The sequence below is a fragment of the Hydra vulgaris genome, chromosome 03 (genome assembly GCF_038396675.1).
Source record: "Hydra vulgaris chromosome 03, alternate assembly HydraT2T_AEP".
NCBI lineage: Eukaryota > Metazoa > Cnidaria > Hydrozoa > Anthoathecata > Hydridae > Hydra > Hydra vulgaris.
In genome coordinates, this window is record NC_088922.1 from 15,473,774 (window position 1) to 15,497,877 (window position 24,104).

A 24,104-nucleotide genomic window follows, 5' to 3' on the forward strand; every position below is an offset into this window, starting at 1 on the left:
AAGTTAAAAAAATTCTGCTGGAAGTTGTCAAAAAAATGTTGTGTTATGCTTCTTTTTAAGGTATCTGAATATACATGTAGATTTTTAAATTTGTTCTTAAATGGTTTCATTTTTTTAATTACTTCAAATAAAAAATATACTGACTGACATTGCCAAAAAAATATGAATTTTAATAAATGCTAAATTAAATTGTTATAGATTTTTATTTTAAAAATTGTTAATTTGAATAATAATAAATTATTTTAATTTTTGTTTATTAATTTTTGACCTCAATGGTAAACTAATGAGTTAAATTGTAGAGGTTATATAAACCTATATATTATATATTGTGAAGTAATTGCATTTGATTTTTTTAAAATACATTGCTTAACATAAGGCATTTATATATCATTTAATAGTTATTCAAAATAAGGCATTTATTATCATCTAATAGTTATTCAAAATTGTTTTTTATTTAAGAAACCAAGTAAGATTTAACATTGTGTTTTTGTTTTTAATACCAAACAACATCTTTGTTATTAGGATTGCAGGTTTTTGTAGATTTTTACTTGAAAATTATTATTTATTTTTTTGTAGATATGTTTATCACTTTGTAGATATGTTTACCACTTTAGACTATTAATATTTTGATATTTGGATTTAAATTCTTTTCTTTTTTTTTGGATGGTCGATATTAGGCTTTTTAAAATATATTAGAATTTAATATGCCTGTCTTTATTTTGCTTTTTTTAATGATAATGTGGTTTAACCTATGAATCATAGGCCACCATGTTTTAAAATATGTGGTCATGTTTTTCATTGTGTATTTCATTGTGCCAGATTCATTGTGTTTCATTGTGCCAGATCAAGATATTACCCCAACACTATCAACTGTATATCTCTGACCCACTTGCAGCAGTAAATTTTAGAAAGCAATAACATTGCAATCAACTTTGCTTACATAATTTTTTATTTGCAAACTATAGTTAGTGAAGTTGCAGTTGTATTCCTTGGAGATGGTGCTACATCTGCTTTCAGGGAAGTTGTCTACCCAAAAGTCATTTAAAAGTTTTATTGAGAATTTATCTCAGTTTTATAATAAATTTTAAGTTGAAATATAGTCTTCGATTAGAAAAGATCACAATTTGTAAGATTCTTTTACGTTTATTTATTTTTCAGTTGTAACAATAGTAATATTATTGGAAATGTTTAATGATAATAGTGAAAATGGATAATATTAGGCTGAAGAAGTTATTAGTGTAAATGGTAATAGGCAACTCAAAAATAGTTGTTGTCAAATAAAAGAGATAGATATAGATAAGATGAAATTAATCGTTGTTGAAATGTAAGAAATGCTACTCAGCGAGCAGATAACTTGCTTTCAAGAATTCAGTGTCAAGCAGAGTTAATGTCTGTTATTTTGATTTTACTTTAGACACTTGAGAACAAAGCAAAGTATGAATTTTTCTATTTATAGTAATATTTTTATAATAATATGTTTATAGTAATATATTGAGTGATTTATAGTATATATATTTAGTTATATTTAGATTAATAACATAAATGATTTTGAATTTTTTTATAATTTCAATCATAATTATGTTCTTCTTTTTTTTTTAGTTGCCTTTGTCATCAATCACTAAATTAGTTTGCTTACTGTTGAAACATGGTTTTAATTTTGTAAATTTAATATGATGTGAAGTTTACTCTATTTATCATTAGTCAACAGAGAGAAGTCGGAACTTAATTAAAAAATGCTGGGAAATTATCTTTTAATCAAGGTAAAAATATTTTTGTTTACTGGTAACATAATAAAATCAGTTACTATTACCTATTGCATGTTTTTTACTTTTTTTTAACATGCTGCTTACTAAGCACTTTCTTTCTCTCCCTCTTTCTCACTTTGATGAGAGGGAGAATTATTAAAACTTATGTAATTACTGAACTCTGGCATATTTCTTAATACTTCAATTGATAATGATCATTTATAAGAAATATCTTACAAGTTGCTTGGTATTTTATGATATAATTGTTCAAATTAATAACTATAATTGTCCCTTGATTGTTCAAATATTGTAAAATATAAAATCTTTTTAGTTCAAGTGTTTTAGTAAAATATCTGATTAAGTTGTGGTGTTATTATGTTGTGTTGTCTATCCTTTTTATAATCTTTTCTTTTTTAATTATTCTGGAGACACAGTAATGTGTGCTTACAAATATCTTATGCTATGCGCTATTGTTACTGTGTTTTGTGTTGATAGAACTAGGCTGTTATAGCTATTTTTTGTTCTTTATATTTTCTGCAATATTATTATCCTAATTCTACTAACAATAAAATGCAAATAATACTTTTGTAATTAAAAATTTTCATTTTTTTTTTCTTTTTTTTTTTGGTATTTGCAGGCTTTACTTGACTTTCCTTTACTGGTACTGTTGTGTTGAGACTTTAAAAAGAACTTATCTGGCGTTAATGCAGTCTTTATGTCGTTAACTATAAGCAATGACATTGCTGATAGGGAGTCAAACTTAAAATATTATTTATAAATTTGTATTTAATTTTTTAGATAATATATCAAGTTATTAATGTGTTTTTATTGTTATAAATGATTTAATTACTAAAAAGCTGAATTACAGGTTGCTTACTGCTTGTATAATATGGTTATATTAAGAAAATTTTCAATTAAAGTTTAAATAAACTAATGCTCAAACATCTCTTTGAATATACTATGGTTGTAATAAGAAAATCTTCAATTAAAGTTTAAACAAACTAATGCTCAAACATTAGAAAAAATTCTTTTCACTTTTATCTTAATATTAATTAATGTAATTAAACAAGTACAAGCTATCATATTTTAGTTAGTAACCATAACTAAAATATGATAGAACAAATTTAAGATTAAATGATCTTTAGAGAAATACATACCTTGGTCTATCACCAAACTGTTCTATAAACTGCTCTAGTGTTTGATCTAACTCATCTTGTGTAACTAAGTATCTTCTGTCATGACACATCTAGAACAAAATGATGGAAATTTTTACCTCTTCATTAAAGTTTATATATATATATATATATATATATATATATATATATATATATATATATATATATATATATATATATATATATATATATATATATATATATATATATATATATATAAAGAGAGAGAGAGAGAGAGAGAGAGAGAGAGAGAGAGAGAGAGAGAGAGAGAGAGAGAGAGAGAGAGAGTAAGCTGTAATCATTTTTTAAGTGCTTTACTAAACCATTTTTAAATTAGAAAAGATAAACTCATTAAATATTCTCATTAAATATCTTTGTAAAGATATTTGGATACTGCCTTTCCATCTCTTTAGTTTATCTTAAGTGGATAGATAAATGTAAAACCATGGTATTTTAAAAATGTGTGAAAATCCTATTTAGTTTGTATTATTGTTTATATATTTTATTCATTTACCAAAGGGTTAGTGTTTCAAGTAAAAAGTGAAACTTGAAAGAACAAAGAAGAACAAAAACTTTCAAAACAATTTGATTTTTGTACTATACATAAACAATTTAATTTTTGTCTTTTGTTAGAGGTGCTCTAGTTACTGTTTTAGCTCACATGCAATCTACTTTATATATATGTTTATGTTCAGTCTAAACCTCTGATGAGGTGTTGACTTACCTGTAAGTTGCTGCAAAATATCAGAGTATTAACAGTGCCATGCTGAGCATGGGTGGTGTCCCTGTAATGTTTTTGGTGCGCATTGTTGAGGCCACATAAGGACCCATATGTTAAAACTTAGCATTAATTAACAGGACTGAGAAAATTGCATAGCTTATTGCTTGGGAGGCCGTGCTCTATCAATGAGTCAATTCTCTTTAAACATAAATTATGTCAAAATTAAACCAAAATATTAAACATAAAAACCTTACCCACCACCTAACTGATTTAATATCTTTTACTAGTATTTGTGGTCTGCAGAACAACATTCCATCAGTTGAATCTTACCTCCTGAAAAATTCACCAGACTTGCCCGTTCTTAGTGAGACTAATTTAAATTCTGCTATTCCTTTTTCTGATCTCAGTGTTGATGGGTACTATCCTTTGATTTGCAAAGACTCCAATAGCCACATGCTTGGCTTAGGGGTATACATATGCATCAATTTACCTATTAGTTGTGAAATCAGGTTTGAATTCTTTGACCATTCTTTTATGTGCTTCCACTTAGGACCTCTCCACTCTATCACCTTTCTCTTTGTTCTTCATTGTTTTCCTTTTCCCCAAGACTGCACTCTTTTAAATATAATTTCTGATTAAATTGACCATGCACTCTTTACCCCTTTGCCAATTTTGTTGTTATTGGTGACTTTAATGCTCATCACGCTATATGGCTTGGCTCTAACGCCACTGACCCTGCTGGCACTAAAGCCTATAACTTCTGCATTTCTCAATCTCTTACTCAGATATTTAACTTCATGAATGATTTTCCTGAAAAACCAAATTCATTTACCTTCACTCTATGATTTATGTCTTGTTTTTGGTCCTAGCTTGTGTTCAGTTTCTCCTTTTTCTCCTTTAGGTGGTTCTGATCATGCAATGATCTCTTTAAATATTTCATCTTGTATTTTCTTTTCGGACTCACCCTATCATCACACTACTTACTACTACCCTAAAGCTGATTAGGTCTCTTTTTGTGATTTTCTTTGTGACGGTCCTTAGGCTGATGTCTTTTCCCTGTCAGCTGAAAAATGTGCCTCATACATAACCTCCTGGATTCAGGCAGGAATGGAAGCTTTTACTCCTTCTTGTCAGTTCCAAGTCAAGCTTCATTTTACTCCATGGTTTTCACCCTCTCATGCAGTTGCTATATCTAATAGTTATTATTTTTTTCATCTTTTTCAAAAAGACAACTCTCTTGAGAACAAACGGCTATTTATTATTGCAAGAAATTAATGTAAAAAGGTGCTGTCAGATGCTAAGATCCATTAATATCAGTTCACTAAATCTTGTATCTCATCTCAGAAGTTAGGCTCTAGAGACTTTTGGAAAATTTTCAACAGCATTGTTAACAAAGGTAGGTCTAACATTACATCTCTCATTCATGGGACCAATCTTATTACCTCTCGCAAGGATAAAGCAGAACTATTTGCAAAGAACTTTTCTTCTAACTTGACTCTCGAATCTAATGGCCATTCTCTTCATTCCATTCCAATTACACAGGTTAACCCATTGCTAGACATTCAAATCACTCCAGCTTCCATTGCTAAAGTCATATCTCGATTAAACTCTTCTATGACTTGTGTTTCAGACAACATTCCTGTCATAGTCTTACAAAATTTTTCTCCAGAACTTTCTTCAATTTTCTCTATTTAATAAGTTCTTGAGTGAGTCTTTTTTTCCTGCCCACTGGAAAATGGTATCTATTATTCCAATTTTCAAAAACTTCTGACCCTTTCAATTATTGTCCAATCAGTCTTCTTTCTGTTATTAACAAAGCCTTTGAGTCTTCGATAAACAAATTTCTAATATTCCATCTTGAGTCAAATAACTTAATATCAGACAATCAATATGGTTTTCGATCCTCTCGCTCTATGGCTGACTTGCTAACTGCTGTCAATGATAGATTTTATTGTGCATTAGACGGAGACTGAGAAGCTAGGGCTATTGCTCTTGACATGTTTAAGGATTTTGACATGAGTGTTTAAGGATTTTGACAAGAAGTCTGGCATACTGGTCTTCTCAATAAGCTTGTATCATATGGTGTATCTGGGAAAGTTTTTGAGATTATCAAACTGTTTCTTTCTAACCATTTTATTAAAGTCATCCTCGAAGGCCAACACTCTTCTTTATTTCGAGTAACTTCTGGGGTACCTCAAGGTTCTATCCTATTTTGTACTATTTGGTTCTATTTAATTTCTATTTTGTTTCTTATCTACATTAATGATCTTCCCAACAACCTTCCATCTAAAATAGCTCTTTTTGCTGAAGACTTAACTTTATACTCCTGTCTTGACAAAAAGTTTTTTCTTTTCTATTATTCTGAACAGGCAGTTAATCTTAAATCTGATATTACTTCTCTAACAGATTGGGGCTCACAGCAGCTTGTAAATTTCAACTCCAACAAAACTAAGTATTTACTTCAAACAACTATCGCAGTAATGTTAATATTCCTATATTAATAAATGGCAACCCTCTTACTGAGTCCTCTTCTTTATGTCTTCTTGGATTATTGTTTTCTACTAACCTTTTATGGAAACCATATATACAATCGATTGCTAAATTAGCATCTAAGATTGGATTATTGTTTTTTACTTTTATGGAAACCATATATACAATCGATTGCTAAATTAGCATCTAAGATTGCTTCTCTTTATTGTGCTCGCCATTTTCTCTCTCCTGATTCCATTCTCTACCTCTACAAATCTCTTATTTGTCCCTGTATGGAATACTGCTGTCATATTTTGGCTCGTTCTGCTAATGCTCTTTCTCATTCATGCTCTTTCTCTTCTTTGCAAGGTCCAAAAATCCATTGTAAACGTAGTTGGACCTGCTAAGCCTGAGCATCTTTCTCATTATCGTAAAGTTGAATTTCTTTCTCTTTTCTACAAATACTACCATGGTTGCTGCTCAAAGGAGCTAACATCTCTAGTTCGATCAACTAAAACTTGCTTTGACTCATCATTCATTAAAGTCTCATTCTTTTACTGTATCTGTATTTGCATGCTCCAAAAACTTTTATTCCTCTAGTTTTTTCCCTCACACTCCAACCCTTTCGAACACTCTTCTGTCTTCATGTTTTCCTGACTCATATAACCTTCAATTTTTCAAGTCTTTTGTCAACAGTTTCCTGGCTCTATAACTATTCTTTTTTTCTAGTAACTCCCAACTTTATAGTGGGAGCTTGCAGCCTTACCGGGAGTTAATTAGAACTATTATATATAAATATATATATATATATATATATATATATATATATATATATATATATATATATATATATATATATATATATATATATATATATATATATATATATATATATACACACACACAATTTTTTTTTGTCTTTTATATAGTTATAGGTGCCTTAATTACTGTGTTAGTTTACCTGTAATTTACTATAAATTTATGTTTGTGTTTAGTCTAAACATCTAGCAGGGTGCTCTCTTACCCATAAGTTACTATATGCGTGTTAGTGTTCTGACTGGATCTCTGGAGCATTGCTCACTCAGTTGGGGTTCGAGATGGTGTCTCGATAAATATACTTATCTTGGGCAGATGTTAACTGCATTGAGCTAAAAATCTCCTGCCTTAAAGCTCTTGGTTGAGTAAAGGCTAGAAATGGTGTCTCAATAAAAATACTTATTTTGGGCAGATGTTAAAATCCAACTAAAATTCCATCAACAGCTAAAAAATGTCAAAGTATTAACAGTACCATGTTGTGCATGGATGGTGTCCCTGTAAATGCTTTTGGTGTGTATTGTTGAGGCCACATAAGGAGCCTAACATTATTGCTTTAGGTTAATTAACGGGTCTGAGACAACTGCATAGCACATTGCTTGGGGTGCCATGCTAGATGCATCTATAAATGACTCTAGTTCTCTTTAAACATAAATCATGCATAAAGTAAACCAAACTATTAAACATAAAAACCATCCCTACCACCTAACTGCTTCAATATATCTTTCTCAAAGATTTGTGGTCTTTGAAATAACCTTCCATCAGTTTAATCTTACCTCATGCAAAATTCACCAGACTTGCATGCTCTTTGTGAGACTAATTTAAATTTGGCTCTTTCTTCTTCAGATCTTGGTATTGGTGGGTACAATCCTTTATTTTGCAAAGACTAATTTTTGCACATTTCCCTTGAGCGTATACTAATGCATCAATTAACCTATATGTCAAGAAATCAGGTTTGGATCCCTTAACCATTCTTTTATGTGCTTCCACTTTACCTTCTCTTTTTTTTATGTCTAATTATGACTAAAAACTTTATGCTAATATAGAACTATATGCAAAAATGCCTGGTTTTTAATGAATTTTTTGATTGCTAAAGACTTTGCGTTATTTTTCAACTACTTAAGCAACTAGTAACATCTTATCTAGTAGTTACTAATTTATTATTTTATTTTATGTATCAGTAATCAATTAGTTTATTACAAAAACTTAATTCACATACTATACTGTTAATACTTAGTTATATACTTAAGTATTAATAATGATAATTAATATTTACTAATAATTTATTTAAACATGCATATAGTTATTACCCACATAATTTATGGTTAAAATTATTTGGTTAGTTAAAAATACTAATTACTTAATTAGTAGTTATGTGATAATTTGTATACTAACAGTTTAAAAAATATTTACTTTGAAGATTAATTAAAAACATTCCTTTATTGTTTGAATTGTTTTTTTTTTAATATAATTTATATGTAAATATTATTATTGACAAATAATGGAAATTTTAAACTTTGATTATTAGTTAATTTATGATTAATATTATATAATTATTTAAGTATAAATTTCACTTAAACTTCATTGTTAAAAGTATTCCTAAACAGCTTTATTGTGATCAAAACAGAGCCAGGTTAGTCTATTTCTTACCTGAATATATAACAACTTCAAAGTTTAGGATTATTACAATTTGTTATTTATATATAATGCCTGGCATCATATATACAACTCTTGGAATTAGAGTCGGCATTTAGCAATGCCCGCCTAACTGATGCTGACCTAACTTGAGGTCAGCTTTTTGGCAGACCTAGTTTTATGTTGTTGCAGTGAAAATATTACTTTTCTTAAATAATATTTTTTTAATGAAATATATCAAAATAAAAAAAAGGCTTTTTTATTAACATTTATATATAGACGTGTGGCGTGATAAATTTTTTTGATTATTACCTTTTGAGTTTTGATTTCGATAAATCAAAAATTGAGCACTCAAACACTTTCTTCAATATTTCAAAAAAGCGAATGGATTTCGCATTTAAAATAAAAAAATTTAAACGTAAAATTAAAGCTTCCCTATTAAATGAAGTTTACAGAGAGCTTTTTTTGAATTCAGCATTTTCATTGTACGGTTGTGCATTTTTACATTTTAACTCCTATATTGTATCATTATATGATCTCAAAGAAAAGAACCAAGTGTGCTACTACGCTAGTGGGTTTTTAGAGCAATTCTTATTTCTCATGATTTAAGAAGGAAACCCTTAAGTGATGTGGAATATTATTAAATCACAAGTAACGGAATGTGATATTATAATTTTGAAATTAGATTTTGATAGTGAACCAAAACAAAAAGAAAACGGAATTTGAAAAAAAAAAATATATGTTTACAAAAAATTGATATGTTGACAGTATGTATATTAAAATTATAACTTTAACAATATAAATATTCTTATCTAAAATAGTTTTAGCATAACTAAAAAAGCACATGCATGTGCCTCTATATTTTAAGTATGTAAAATAAGTGAGATTTCCCCCAACTTTAATGAAATACCAGCATTCATTAAAGATATGTTTGAGTAGATTTATTCCCAGAAATGCTTATTGCAAAAATATAAACGGTATTTCAGACCTGAAAATTTTAAACTCTTCCTTAGCTTTGGCTAAAACTTTGTTTAGTGAACACTAACATTAGCAAATATTTTTTAAAATCCAATTTTATTAAAGAAATTTAATCTCAACAAGGCTGCAAGCAAATACTAATTAGATTTTGAGAAAATGGTTGGAAGAATGCATGAAAAGCTGTAGTTTGTGTAAGTCTAGGATGCATGATCACAGGGAAGAATTCCAAAGCATTGATGTGCAAGATAAAACCCAGATAAATGTTTTTAGAGCATGAAGGAACAGGTTGATAAAACAAGAGATGATAAAATGTTTGACCATGGCAGTGTTTGTAAAAAATTCATCAATATAGGAGCATCAACAACATTGTGATTACTATTAGCAATAAACAACTAAGTTTTGCATGAGTTAAAATTTACAAGCCACTACATTCCCTAATCTGTTACAAAAGAAAAATCACACTCAAGATCAGATGCCTGTTCTAAGCAAAGACAAATCCATAGAGATTCAAAATTAGACCATAGATGGGAAGGACAAATTGTCTTAAGGAAAGGAGGGGGGGGGGAGAGACAATTGATAGAAGACTGTTTGGACAAAACTTAGAGTAAAATATATAAAAACTACGAATAAAATATATAAAAACTTGAAAACTTGGTTATTTAGTTGCGAACGTCCATATCACTTCGGCTTTTGTAGCTTAAGTTATTTCTTACTTGCCTTCTTCCACAGCTTGTGGTTCAAACAAAATTCCTATCATAGCTTTACATAAGCAATAGGGGTGGGAATTTTTTACATTTTTTTCTTAAAATCAATTTGCCTTATTACTACTGGTGTAGAAATGTTATAAAAAGTGTTTAAAAAATAATTTCAACCATAGCAGATTTCAATTTTCAAAAATCATGTATTCAAGTTATAAAATAAAGTTGCGACAGATTCAAAAGTCTTGTTTTTAAAAGGAATGACTTTTATAAACCAAAATATCAATTAAAAAAAAAACTAAGTAACAAATTTACATGGGGCTGAAAATACCTTACGAACAGTGATGTGGCTCCCCTTTCCTCCAACTTGTCATTAGGGCATTAAAATCTTTAAAACCATCTGTTTTAAAAAAATCCTTATATATGGAAAAGGACCCCTAAATTTGAAAAATGCCCTCAAATTCGCATTTCCTGCAAATTGTCTAGCATGGCTTGCCTCCATGCTTAAAAACTAGGCATTAAAATCTTTGTAACTCAGGGTAAAAATATTGTTTGAGTTCTAAATTTTTAGTTAAAAGTCTTTGAAAATTGCGTCATGGAAGTAAATATAGTTCAAACACTAAATTATTTTATTACAATAACACACTTAGGCAGATTAAAGTTTATTGCAGTGTCTCAGAAATTTGGCCTCTAAGTTGATGACGTTTCTTTGAAGAAATAATTTAACTTTCGCAAGAGACCTTTCACACACTTCATTTGTGTAATCAATCTCTAATGGACAAAAATTCCAAATATCAGTGTTTTTCCAAACTCTAGGTAATTAACAGTTAATGCCAATTTCGTTATACTGTCAACATTTCTTCTGCAAGAGAAACATGGCTTGGCCCAGTGATTACAATAAAATTGTATGCCTCTCTTATTGATTCTTTTTTTGTCTGAGTCAAAAGCATATATTTCAAGCAGTAGATAGCTCTTGAATTCTATCTTGCATTTAAAATATTTCCTGGTTTAGAAAAATGATTTGCAGGTAAATTCATTGTGTCTTGATAAGACTGGTATCCGTTACATCACAAATCCAGCTCTGTATAATCATTATTTTTTACTTTTAATAACTGGCCCATTAGGCTTGTATTTTTCAATTAAATTAAGGTAGCTACTAATCAACTCATTAATGAACCAGTAATTAATATTAGGCGATGTTGATAAGGAATCAAGCCTTGAGTTCATAAAATACTTAAGAATCAGGTCGAAAACATGAAGTCAACAAGGATCATAAACTAAACCTGGAACAATTTTTATCAAATGCTTAATTACTCCATTCTGAGAACCTGCATTTAAAGCAGTGGCATCACATATTATAGCAGAAATTTTATTTAGAAAATTAAATTCTAAAGTAATATTGTTTAATTTACATCAAAATGTAAGCACCACATTTCTTCAGAAGAGTCTATATAAAACCGAATTAAGCTTAATTCATGCACGAGTGTTGTAGATGCTCTTTGGACTGCCGATCTGCAAATGGATATCTCACCAAGCGCATTGAGTATAGTTACTGCAATCTTTGTCATACAACTTGCTGTATACCCTTCATTTTTAGATATCTTAGCTACCATTTTACCAATGATCTTTGCACATTTTAATGGGATTGTGTAACCATCACTTGTACCATTTTCTTCTGAACTTCCACCGATAGTTATCGATAGGTCCGTCACTAAAAAAAAATTTCTACCCCTAATAAGCAGCTTTGAACAGGAGAAGCATACAATTGCTATTCTTTAATAATTAATAGCTTTTACAATGGAAGCCAGAGTGATTTGGATGTTGAACAACTGATTAACCTGTTTCTAAGTGATGATAGGAAGAGTATGATAATTAGATTCAAGAGATGAATTAGAGGAAAAGTTCATTTCAAACAGTTATGCCTTATCCTAACAAAGTGCATTTATCCTAAATTTGAGCAAATATAAAAGAAATAAATCCAAAATTTATTTCTCTTATATTAGCTCAAATTTAGCTTAAAGCTATCTTAATTTTTTTGAAGCTTTGTTTGTTGTATGGTTAACAGGGTGGCTCTAAAAAGCCCATGCGGGATTTTTATTAAAAGACCTTTATATACGGGATTTTACCATATATGCTTAATGTAAAGGCTCATACGAAAATATATATATATATATATATATATATAAATATATATTTATATATATATACATATGTATATACATATATATATATACATATATATATATATACATATATATATATATATATATATATATATATATATATATATATATATATATATATATATATATATATATATTTATATATATATATATATTTATATATATATATATGTATATACATATATATATATACATATATATATATACATATATATATATATATATATATATATATATATATATATATATATATATATATATATATATATATATATATATATATATATAATAACTGACCTTAATCTAATAAATCATCAATACAAACCAACAAGTTGAGATAATACTATTTGTAATTAATAACATTGTTTGTAATACTTCGAAATAAAAAATGGTAACAACACGATGTAGTGACCACGTTTTTGTGTTGATTTTCTTAATACACAACTTTACCGCAAGCAAATACGATTAGTATTTTATTGTTTAGAGAACGTAGCCCAACACAAAATTAAAAATCAAAGGTTTTAATTTCTCTTTTACTATATAATGATATATATTTTATTGTATAATAATATAAATTTTTTTAAATTATACATAATTTTATTCTAAAATAAATATTGAAAACTTTGAAAAAAAAGAAATTCTTTTTATAGATAGTTTAACCTTTCTTAACATTTTCGCATAAACTCACAACAGCAAAAATGCCGCTCTAAAAATGGTGCCGTTATTGACATAACTTAAACATAAAATGAAATATTTTACAATTAAGTAACTGCTAAATGAAACTACGTTTCATTTAGCAGTTACTTAATTTCAATTAAGTAACTGCTAAATGAAACTACGTTTCATTTAGCAGTTACTTAATTGAAAAATATTTCATATTTTTTTCAAAAAAGGTTTAAAAAAAATTTGTAATCTATTTTAAACCTATAATTAATAGTAATAAAAATGTGTCGTAAATAAGTAAAGTGTATAGGTGTAATATCAAATTGTATTTGAAAATATTTGCAGTACTCCCACACCTCATTTAAAATAAGTTCGTTAAATACTATGGTTTTACGCTATTTTTTAAAGGTTATTTATGTTATACATATTTTTAAACTTGTGGGAGTTATACATAACAAACGTGCGCAAGTTATTTTAATTGATAGCGGGGAGTAATTTTATGGTTATCTTAATTGTTATTGACGTGTATAAATACACATGAAAATTGACTCAATGAGTAAAATGATCTGAGTAACAGATTTACTAATGAGATAAAGATACAAACAAAGCACTTAAAAGATATTTTTTTGTTTTGTTTTTCTTTTTGTTCATTTATAATCGTTAATGTATTCTAAATTTTGTTAAATTTTAATTGCGTGTGTATTAGTGTGTAATTTATCCTTTTGAAAATTTTTTTTTCACAAAAATATGAAAAAACAGAAATCCGGATGGGAAAAGAAGAAAGAAAAATTCCAAGCTGAGTTAAAGATATTGCAATCGGGACAAAAAACTTTTCCTGAATTCTTTGCATCATCATCAACTACTCCTGTACCATCTGATTCTAATGATACCTTGGAAGCAATTACAGACGAGGTTTCTAGTCACAGTAATCCAGTTGACTTTTCAATTTGAAAACATCAGACCATATCAGTATTCAATTCCCCCAAACATTGGATAACATAGATGATTCAATTGAACATTGGCAAAAGCCAGCAACGGGACAAGAGGTAAGTTTTATAACTTGTACCCATTAAATTCAACCAAACTCTGCAAAGAATACAGTATCCAGAGGTTATAAACGCAATATTGATAACGAACAAGATGAAACTGTACGTACATGGCTCAGCTTTAACCAGAAGAGAGAGAAATATTTTTGCATGTATATATATGTTTTAATGGTGATGCTAACAACATTTTCATGACTGGATGTCTGTTAGACCCAACCGGAAGATCATAACATCTACACAACATGAATAGACATGAGCTATCAGTTGCCCACTCTGCAGCATTAGACGCATTCTTTATTTCTAAAGCAGGAAAATCCATTCGTCACCTTTCAAGGCATTAAAACAGTTGTAGACCAAAAAACCGTTTCGTTCTTAAAAGCAAAATAAAAGCATTTTGCACTCTTGTTATGCAAGGCCTACCATGGCATGGGCACCAAAACGAAAATGCTACCGCCATTTTGGAACCTTATTTGCGGAATGGAAACATTCAAGTCTTGTTAAAACTTCTAATAACAGTGGATCCAATGCTTAATGAACACTTGAGGCAGCTTTCAGCAAACAAAAAGACATCGCAAAAATGTAAGTTTGGTAAAAAATCTGGTGCAGTTGGCAGAGGATCAAAAATTACCTGACTTAGTAATGACACCTTTGATGCACTACTGAAAGTTTTCACTACTCAAGTACAAAAGCGAATTGTCAGCCTAATAAATAAAAATGGTGCTTTTAGTATAAAAGCTGATTCAACAACAGATATAGCTCTGTGCAACCAGATGTGTCTTGTAATTCGTACCATTCAGAAGCAACACCGAGAGGAAATCGATGAATACGTTTCTTACATTCCATTACACAATATCATTGAAGAGAGGTTGATTGATATGTGTGAAATAACTTATGGAAGAGCAACAAATTTATTTACAGACTTATCTAATATGTTGGACAAAACAAACCTTGACTGGAAAGCGAATTGCATTGCGCACTGTTTCGACGGTGCATCAGTGATGACAAAGCTTGCAAATCATTTTCGTGAAGCTACTCAAAATGTTAATCAACACATTTGGTGTCATTCTCATCGCCTTAGTCTAGCTATTGTTGACCAGTGTAGCCTCATTGATCATCCTTCAGTTCAGCAGCTGTTCCCTATGCTTCAAAACCTATTTAACTTTGTAAACGCAGGTTACAAGAGATGTGCAGTATTTGTAAATACAGTCAACAGAAGCAAGCATAATCAGGGTGGAAGTAGAAAGCTGGCTAATTTCCTTACGCATAAGTGGCAAGCAAGATGCAAGGCTGTAACTAGTTTGATAGGTAGATTTAACAGTGAGGATGCCAAGAAGCAAGTTAACGATGGATTAATTGTTCAATTAATCTCCTAATTCAATTAATCTACTTTGGATTAATTCAATTAATTTTTTCTTAATTCAATTAACTTTTTCTTAATTCAATTAATCTACTTTGGATTTAATTGCCGCTGACTCTGATTTCGATGTGGAAATGCGAGGAACTGCCTTTGCATTTCTTCAACAAGTTCTACGAAAAGAGAGTATAATTTTAGCTATATTATATTCCCAGATGATGTCTCACGTGGATGAGTTAATGGCAATAATGCAGTTTCGAGATAACGATTATTCCAGCGTGAACCAATTAATCTCTGCAACCCTGTTGAAATTGGAAGAAACTGGAAAAAAATTTTACCACTTCTGGAGATATGCTGATTCATATTGCAAGATAATAATATCAATATTAAATTATTTTTAATTATCTTGTTTGATTGCTTCATAATTATTTAACTTTGTTAAAAGAATATTTTGGTACATATAAATTCTGATGTTAAAATATTTGCATGTTAACTATTATATTTATAGGTACTTCAAAGAAATATATATGGTGTCATGAAATTAGATCCTGAAAACTCAAAGTTGAAAAATGATTTAGAACGATTAAGTATAGCATACGGGAACGGTGGTGGCAGTGTCCGTATGAAACAGCTATATGCGTTTCCGAGATTTCAAGAAATACGTTCTTTAATATTCGGTAATATATTGACAGAGATGCGTGCTCGATTTAGTGATAAAGGATGCGAAGATTTAAATACTTTATGTTCAATTGTATGTCCAAATATGCTGGTTTGTAAGACTGACAAAGATTGCAAAATATTGTGAAATTCCCCTCATTAAACAACATTGATTGTGTTAGTCTTGGACAAAAACTTAAAGTACTTTGACTCTATTTGAAAGCTCTTGGCTCACGTTGAATCGAGATTCTGAATGACGACAATGAAATGAAAGATAGCGAAGCAGAAAATTCAGATAACAAAGAACACGTACTGACAGAAAATGACTACAAAACAGGAGCTCATAAAGAAAAGAATCATCTTAAGCACCAATGTCTTGTATGCACTTACAAGTAAGTTTTTCATATTTTATTATGTGCTTAGTTATTTAATCAATTTTGAAATTAATTATGGTTGTTTTTCCATACTTTAGATATATTCTGCAACGGAGAGCAATAGGCGGATCTTTGGCAATGAAAAATACGTTTCATATATATCACCATATTTTGACGCTAATTGTTGATATTGATGAGTGTGAGAGACTATTTTCCGCTCTTAAACATGTGAAAAACAAGTTAAGAAACAAATTGACCCAGGAACATACGCGAGATACGTTACTATGTTACTACAATGCGGATATTTTAGAGGAAATCCCTTTAGATGAGATTGTTAATATATTTGCAGCAGGAAGCCATGAACGATGCCTTCTACTCAGATAGTTTTTTAATATACATTGTATATTTAAATATGCAATCCTTTTTTTAATCTGCCTGAGGACAGGATATTACAGAGTGATTTCTTTATTTACATACAATAATATAAACTGTATAAAAACAAAAAACTTCATTTATTATAAAACAAGTTAATATCTGTTTCAAAACGTTACAAAAATGCAGAACATGAGTTCGATACTTATTTATATAAAACTTAAATTAAAATTTAACACCAAAACATTTTTCTTAAATGAATTAAGACGCAATACAATTACTATATAGTAATTGTATTGCGATTTAATTCATATAAGAAAAAGGTTTTGGAGTTAAATTTTTAAATTAAGTTAATTTAAGTCCAACAATAATAATAGCTATTATTATTGTTGGTACTGCGGACTTATTTAAATTTATTTGGTCAACATCACGATTGTTAAAAACCGTTTATGGGTTCATAATTTTCCTTATGAAAAAAATATCATAAAATGTCTTAAAGCATCTATTTTGTTTTTATAGCAATATTATTATTATGCATAATAATAATATAGTTGCGCTCAAAGTTGAATACTTTAAATCAAGTTATTAATAAAATTTAATTTGTGCAAACAGAAATATTGTAAATGATTGTAGAATTTCTATAAAATGTAGAAAAAATTAAAATTTGCCCAAAGGCCCATATTTAGATGAAAAAGTGAAAAGCCCATGCGGGAATCCCGCATATCTTCAAGGGCCACCACGCCTCTAATGGTTAAAGACTGAAAAAGTTAAAAACAAATTTATTACAAAAATATATTTTTAAATTTGTATTACAAAAAACTTTATGGAAATCTGGAAAAACTAAAATATAAAAGAAATTTTTTAGAATTCTAGATATATTCAGAAAATTAAAAATTAAATAATAGAGCCAGGAATATCCAGCACTCAACTTAGGCAAGAAACAAAGTAACACAAGTTTACATATATCCCCACCTTATAGGTGAAGAAAGGGCATGAGGCTACTCCACAGAACTTTTTTGTTTACTCCTAATTTTCTGGCTTACCCTTATTCTGTTCAATAAAATGCTGGTCTCAAAATGTCTGACTAAATAACCCTTGCTTATAAAAATATAAAGAAAAGAATTTGTAATTTTATGTCAAAAATGTTAAAAACTAAGTGTAACACTTTAGTTTTTAACATTTCTGACGTAAAATTACAAAAATGAAAAAAACAAACTTTAAGCATAATTCTTGAACATTGTCATTTCTCTATAATTATTAAAAACTAAACTTCAATTGTAAAACCTAATGTGTTTAAAAATGTTTAGAAACTTAAACTATCATAGTTTAAAAAAGATACAGGGTATATATCTTTAAATTAAAAAATAAAAATTCTTTAAAGTAACATTTGCATCTATGTTAATCTTTTTATATACATAAAACTATAGAAATTTCAGAGTTATAAATTTAAATTATGCAACTAACCTGCATTACAGTTTTCCGAATTTTCCACATTTTATAAACTTCTGCTTCATCATCCATTTTGTTACTTAAAATCTGCAGAAAATAAAAAAAAAAAGAATTACTTTCACATTAATTTTATATCTGTTACATACTTTATCTTTTTTAATGTATTCACTTTCCCCAAGCCAAGGGGAAAGTGAATACATTAAAAAAGATAAAGTCACTACAGGATATTACAACCATCTCAACTTTTAACACCATCGCACAATCTGTGACAAATTAGTCTTGTGTGCAGAGAAATAAGTTGAGTGTAGTATTTACAGAAGCATGGGAGAAATCAAATTCGAAACATTTAAAGTAAGTGCTTCAACACTATCACACAAACTTTAATTATGATAAGTTAATTTTATTATCCACTCAGTCTTACAAAATTGTTCTTCAAAATGCACTTATAAACTATTTAACAAGTATTTAACTGAGTCTTGTCCAACTACTGATTTGTTAACTGTAATAACATACAAATTATAATATGCAATAGATGGAACCAATGAGACAACAGCTATTGTTCTTAACATAAGGCTTGTGATAAAAGTCTGGCATGTTGGTCCTATCCATAAGACTTACATGGTGTATCTGGAAAAAACTTTCAATTTATCAAACCATTCTATTTTAAGCAGGGATGCAGTCTCAAAATAATGACTCCAGATTTGAAAAACTTAAAACAAATATTTCTTTTTGGTTTTTGGTATCTAGAGTTTGGATATTTGGTATCCACTTTAGGGGGAAAAAAATTAAGAAGTTTAGGTGAGAGGAACAATAAATTTTCAAAGCTAGTCCTTATGTATAACAGAGGCAAGGACTTCAAGACTCCTGTATAAAAAATAAATATAAAAATAGGTTTCAAGTCATTTAACCCCATTAATTTTTTTTATTGCAGATCATAAGTGTATCAACATTTTCAGAGCTCATGGACACAAGAAACCAGGAAAAAATACACAAGAAACCAAGAAAAGAAACCAGGAGTACATTTGGAATTTTACATCCTTGATTTTAAGTATTAAATTTGTTTTTATTAAACAACGCTTTTTGTCACTCTGTTTCCAGAAAGCTCTAGGGCACCACAAAGCTTCACCACTGGTCACATATTATTTCTTGCCTATAATAATAATCTACCCAATAATATAACCACTGCAGTTACTCTTCTTGTTGATGATATAACTATAAACTATAGCGATGATAAAAAGTCATCATTTATTGATCGCTTAAAACAGGCATACTGATCAAACAACTTGAATGTGATCTATCTTCTTTAGAAATTCAAGGCTCCCAGTGACTGGTTAATTTTAACCCAAACAAAACTAAATTGATAGTTGCTAATAATTATCACAACATTGATATCTTATTTTGAATCGCAACACTCTATAGCAATACTGAGTCTTTTTCTTGAACTATATTTCACCACTAACCCCTCGTGAAAACCACATACCCAACCGATTGCAAAGTTAGCAACTACTAAGGTTATCTTTTGTTGTCATTGTGCTCCCCATTTTCCAACTACATATTTCATTTTCTATCCCTATGAATCTCTAATTCACCATTATATAAAATGTTATAACACTTGAGCTAATAATGCACTTTCTCTTTGAAACAGCATCTAAAAATGTATTGTAAATTTAATTAGACCTGTTTCAGATTCAACGTTTGAGTCTTTATATCTTTAATCAACGTTGTTGCACTCTAATTTTTTTAATCTAGTAATTATCAACTTAAACTGTGATTGTTTGCATCCATTTTTAATAGGAAAAAAGTTAAGGCGCCAAATTGTATCGATATTATTCTGTCATACATTTCTGTTATCAATTCTAATTGTAATATGTATATGATATGTACAGACTATACATTATCTAAAGTTTTAGCATGTAATAAAATATTTTGCGTGAAATAAAACATTTTCATATATACATTGCATCCATACATACATTGCATGCATGCATACATGCATTCATACATGTATGCATGTATACATGCTTACAGCACTGAGTACTTTATATCAAATTTCGCTAAAAAAAAATGCATCCTTGTTTATTATTAATACTATTATTAAAATGTCATAAAAATTGATATTTTCAATGCAATTTGTATTTAACAATGCGATCACATTTACATTTAATTTACTTTCTATAGTTTAAAATCTAATTTAAATATTAAAAAAAAATTATCTTAATAGGTTAGTAAGTTTTATTTACAAATATATACTAATTTTAATCATATTTAATAAAAATCGTTCGCAAACAGTTTTAAGAGACATGAGGGACATAACTTTATCATATTGTATTTTACAGACTAATTTTATTCTTTTTTATTTAATTTTATTTTTATAAACTTAGCATTTTTTAAAAATTTTATTATTATGTTTTACAATAAATTTTATTGATAATATCAAAAAATATAGTTTTTTTTTAAAAAATTATCTATATTTATATTTTAATAAGTCAGCTTTATTTTCTAAGTATTTATTTAAAAAATTAAACGAGCGCCGAAATTTAAAGTGCCTTTGTTTTTAATCCATTTAAAGTTTGGACGAATTTCAGGGAATGGAAGACTTTCATACTACTGCGCGCTGGTTCTTACCGACCTTTCAACCTTCCAATAATGTGCTATCTCCTTTGATAACTTACAGAAATTATAATGAAAAAGAATCTTTTGCAAACGATGTGCCTTCAATTCAAGAATTACAGTCACTTTTAGGAGCTAATGGGTACCACGATAGATTTCTGCCAACCAAAGTTAATTATTCCTTAGATTCTTTAAAATTATTGCCATGCTTGCATGTCGATATACCTGATGAAAAAAGTAAGATAATTTTATAAAGAATATTTTAAACGATAGAAACGCTAGTTATAATAATAATAATGAAATGATAATAATAACTCAAAAATAGTAAAAATAGTAAAAAAATATATTATAATAATATATTACAGTTTTAGTAATAATTTTAATAATCAATAGTCTATGTAAAAAAAATTTTTTTTTATGTTTAGTTAATTCTAAATCAAACCACACTTTATTTGATATTGACTTTACTTATTTTTGAATTTGTTACTTGTTTTTCTGCACATCATAGTGATTAATTAGTATTTCTATATTTCATAAATTTTATTTTCTTATTTATTTTGTTATGAGATGAAATTCCTTTTTTTGACGAAGTGTTGTTGAGTCAAACAACAGTGATATCATCAATGTCAAGAATACATTGTGTATTGAAAATCCGCTTGGTTGAGATAAAGAAACAAAAACAAAAAAAATCACACCAGATCAATTAATTTAATAAATGTTAAAACTCAATTAACAAAAATCCTCTTTTACTGCCACATCTGAACTTGAAAAAGATCCATACTTATTAATGAACCAATTTTTTAATATTACCCACACACATTGGCACTATTTCACTATTTATATTTATATATATATTTATGTATATATGTATATATATATATATATATTTTTATTTATTTATATATATTTATGTATATATCTATATAAATGTAAATATATATATATATATATATATATATATATATATATATATATTTATATATATATACATATATATTTATATATACATATATATATATATATTTATATATATAAATGTATATATATATACATATATATATATATATATATATATATATATATATATATATATATATATATATATACATACATATATATATACATTTATATATATATATATATATATATATATATATATATATATATATATATATATATATATATATATATATATATAAATGTATATATATATATATATATATAAATGTATATATATATATATATATATATGTATGTATATATATATATATGCGTATGTGTTTTTATATATATATATATATATATATATATATATATATATATATATATATATATATATATATATATGCATTTACATATTATGTAAAACTAATAATGAGCAATATCATGCTATATGATCTTTTAATTTGTATTTTAGATAATTTTGATATGGCAAAAACCAGAGGACGTCCTAGCACCCATACCCTGCAAAAACTTTGTTTAGAAAATGTTCATAGACACAAATGCCCTGACTGTCATCGCAGCTTTCCACGAAAAAAATCTCTTGATACGCACTTGCTTACTCATAGTAATATCAAACCTTACATATGCGATTATCCAGGATGCACACGTAAATTCAAACAAAGTGGACAACTAAAAACACATCTTCGGTTGCACACTGGTGAAAAACCGTTTCAATGTTCATTTCCATCTTGCACTGTTTCTTTTACTCATGCAAATCGAAAGTGTCCTCGCCATCCTATGCATCCTTTATATAGAGTAACTGGATTAGCCATTCAAAAACAGTTACTTGATAATAGTCGGCTACAAAATAAAACTTTAAAGCATCCTTATCGTGATAAACTAATTGATTGTTTTAGCAATAGCCATGTACTAAAAGCAAATGACAATGAATTAACAGATGAAGATCAAAAACGTATGTTATCGGCTGTAGCACTTGTTGAGTTACAGGCTCAAAGTCACTTTTTTATAAACTCCAATAACAAAGAAAATGAATAACTTTTTTTTTTTTGTCTTTTATTACTTGTGTTCCAGGAGTGCGAGTGTTTGAGTGCATATTTACATGACACATAGTTTAATTTATTTTGATATTTATTCATATTTATGTGCATGGACAGAAAATTTATATAACTATTCTTTAAATATACTTTTATTTTGGTAATGAATTGATTTTATTTGTTTATTTTATTTTTTTGTCAAAAGCAGGACATTCTAATACCAGAAATTTAACCCTGCATACAGAGGCGATTCCATCAAGGTTTCTTGAACCCCTCTCTCTCCTGCCATAAGGCGATTTTCAAGTTAATCGATTTTTTGATGAATATAGTCAGTCAGCCAGCATTTGACACATTTCAGTCTGGTGATTTTTAGATTTAAGGATTCTTTAACCCCCTTCCCCCCTCCCTATCCTCCCACCCCATCCCCTTCCTCCCCCCCTCTCCACACACACACATTTTATTCCTAGAATCGCCTCTGCCTGCACACACTTACATTAAACAAACTTTGGGTCAGTGTAACAACATCAGTTTTTGCTATGTCTAATAACATCTATCCAACAGCATCTGTAAATGCACTGAGGTATAATAACATCTGTCCAGCAACATCTCAATTTTTATTGATGTCTAATAATATCTGTGTAAAAAGTATGTAATTACTACAGATATAGTTACATCTTTTCAATTATGTTAAGAATAAATACATCTGTACAACTACATCTGTGAATTCTACAGATGTAGTTACATCTTTTCGATTATATTAAATATAAGTACAGAATTTTATGAAATAATTAATTATTATGCATTATATTAACCAGATGTAGTTTATATATGGTTTATATGATGTAGTTCATCTAGAGAAAATTCTTCCAGATGTTATTGGACTTGAAGAAAAATTACCAGATGTAGTTACATTTTTCTGATTATGGTAATTTAGAAATTGTTGGAGTAAAAATAAAATACAGAAAATCTTGGACTACTCTACAAACGTTGTCGGGCAGATGTAGTAATTTTTTACCCAAAATTTAATCCCGCGCAAAGTTACATTAAACAAAAATAATTGCATTTTATTTTATTGTACAAAATAAAAATTGCATTTTTCAAATTTAGGTATGTTTATGTCCAACGATGTTTTGCAATGGTTTGAGCCTAGGAAGAAAAATAATTT

The 24,104-nt window shown here is 28.3% G+C and overlaps 2 protein-coding genes across 2 annotated transcripts in view; one reads left to right on the top strand and one right to left on the bottom strand.

Annotated features, from left to right (window-relative positions):
- Positions 1 to 18,436, bottom strand: part of LOC100208454 (DNA-directed RNA polymerases I, II, and III subunit RPABC1) — a 77,172-nt gene extending 58,736 nt beyond the window's left edge. The window contains exons 1-2 of the mRNA XM_065792445.1: positions 18,348 to 18,436; positions 2,903 to 2,991 (exon numbers count right to left, since the gene is read on the bottom strand). Of these exons, the coding sequence (XP_065648517.1) occupies positions 2,903 to 2,991; positions 18,348 to 18,404 (146 nt within the window). The 5' untranslated portion in view covers positions 18,405 to 18,436. The remainder of the gene's footprint in view (positions 1 to 2,902; positions 2,992 to 18,347) is intronic.
- Positions 18,437 to 20,873: 2,437 nt separating this feature from the next.
- LOC100203093 (zinc finger protein 425) lies at positions 20,874 to 23,107 on the top strand. Its single transcript, XM_065792446.1, has 2 exons — positions 20,874 to 21,179; positions 22,360 to 23,107. Exons 1-2 carry the CDS (start codon positions 20,921 to 20,923, stop codon positions 22,938 to 22,940), a joined length of 840 nt encoding a protein of 279 aa, XP_065648518.1. The 5' UTR covers positions 20,874 to 20,920; the 3' UTR covers positions 22,941 to 23,107.
- The last annotated feature ends 997 nt before the right edge of the window (positions 23,108 to 24,104 follow it).

What these genes read in the sequence shown, in the direction of transcription:
- LOC100203093 (XM_065792446.1), top strand. Translation starts at nt 20,921, where the DNA reads ATGGAAGACTTTCATACTACTGCGCGCTGGTTCTTACCGACCTTTCAA. An exon ending in CGATATACCTGATGAAAAAA is followed by an intron (nt 21,180 to 22,359) that starts GTAAGATAATTT and finishes TTTGTATTTTAG; the next exon opens with ATAATTTTGATATGGCAAAA.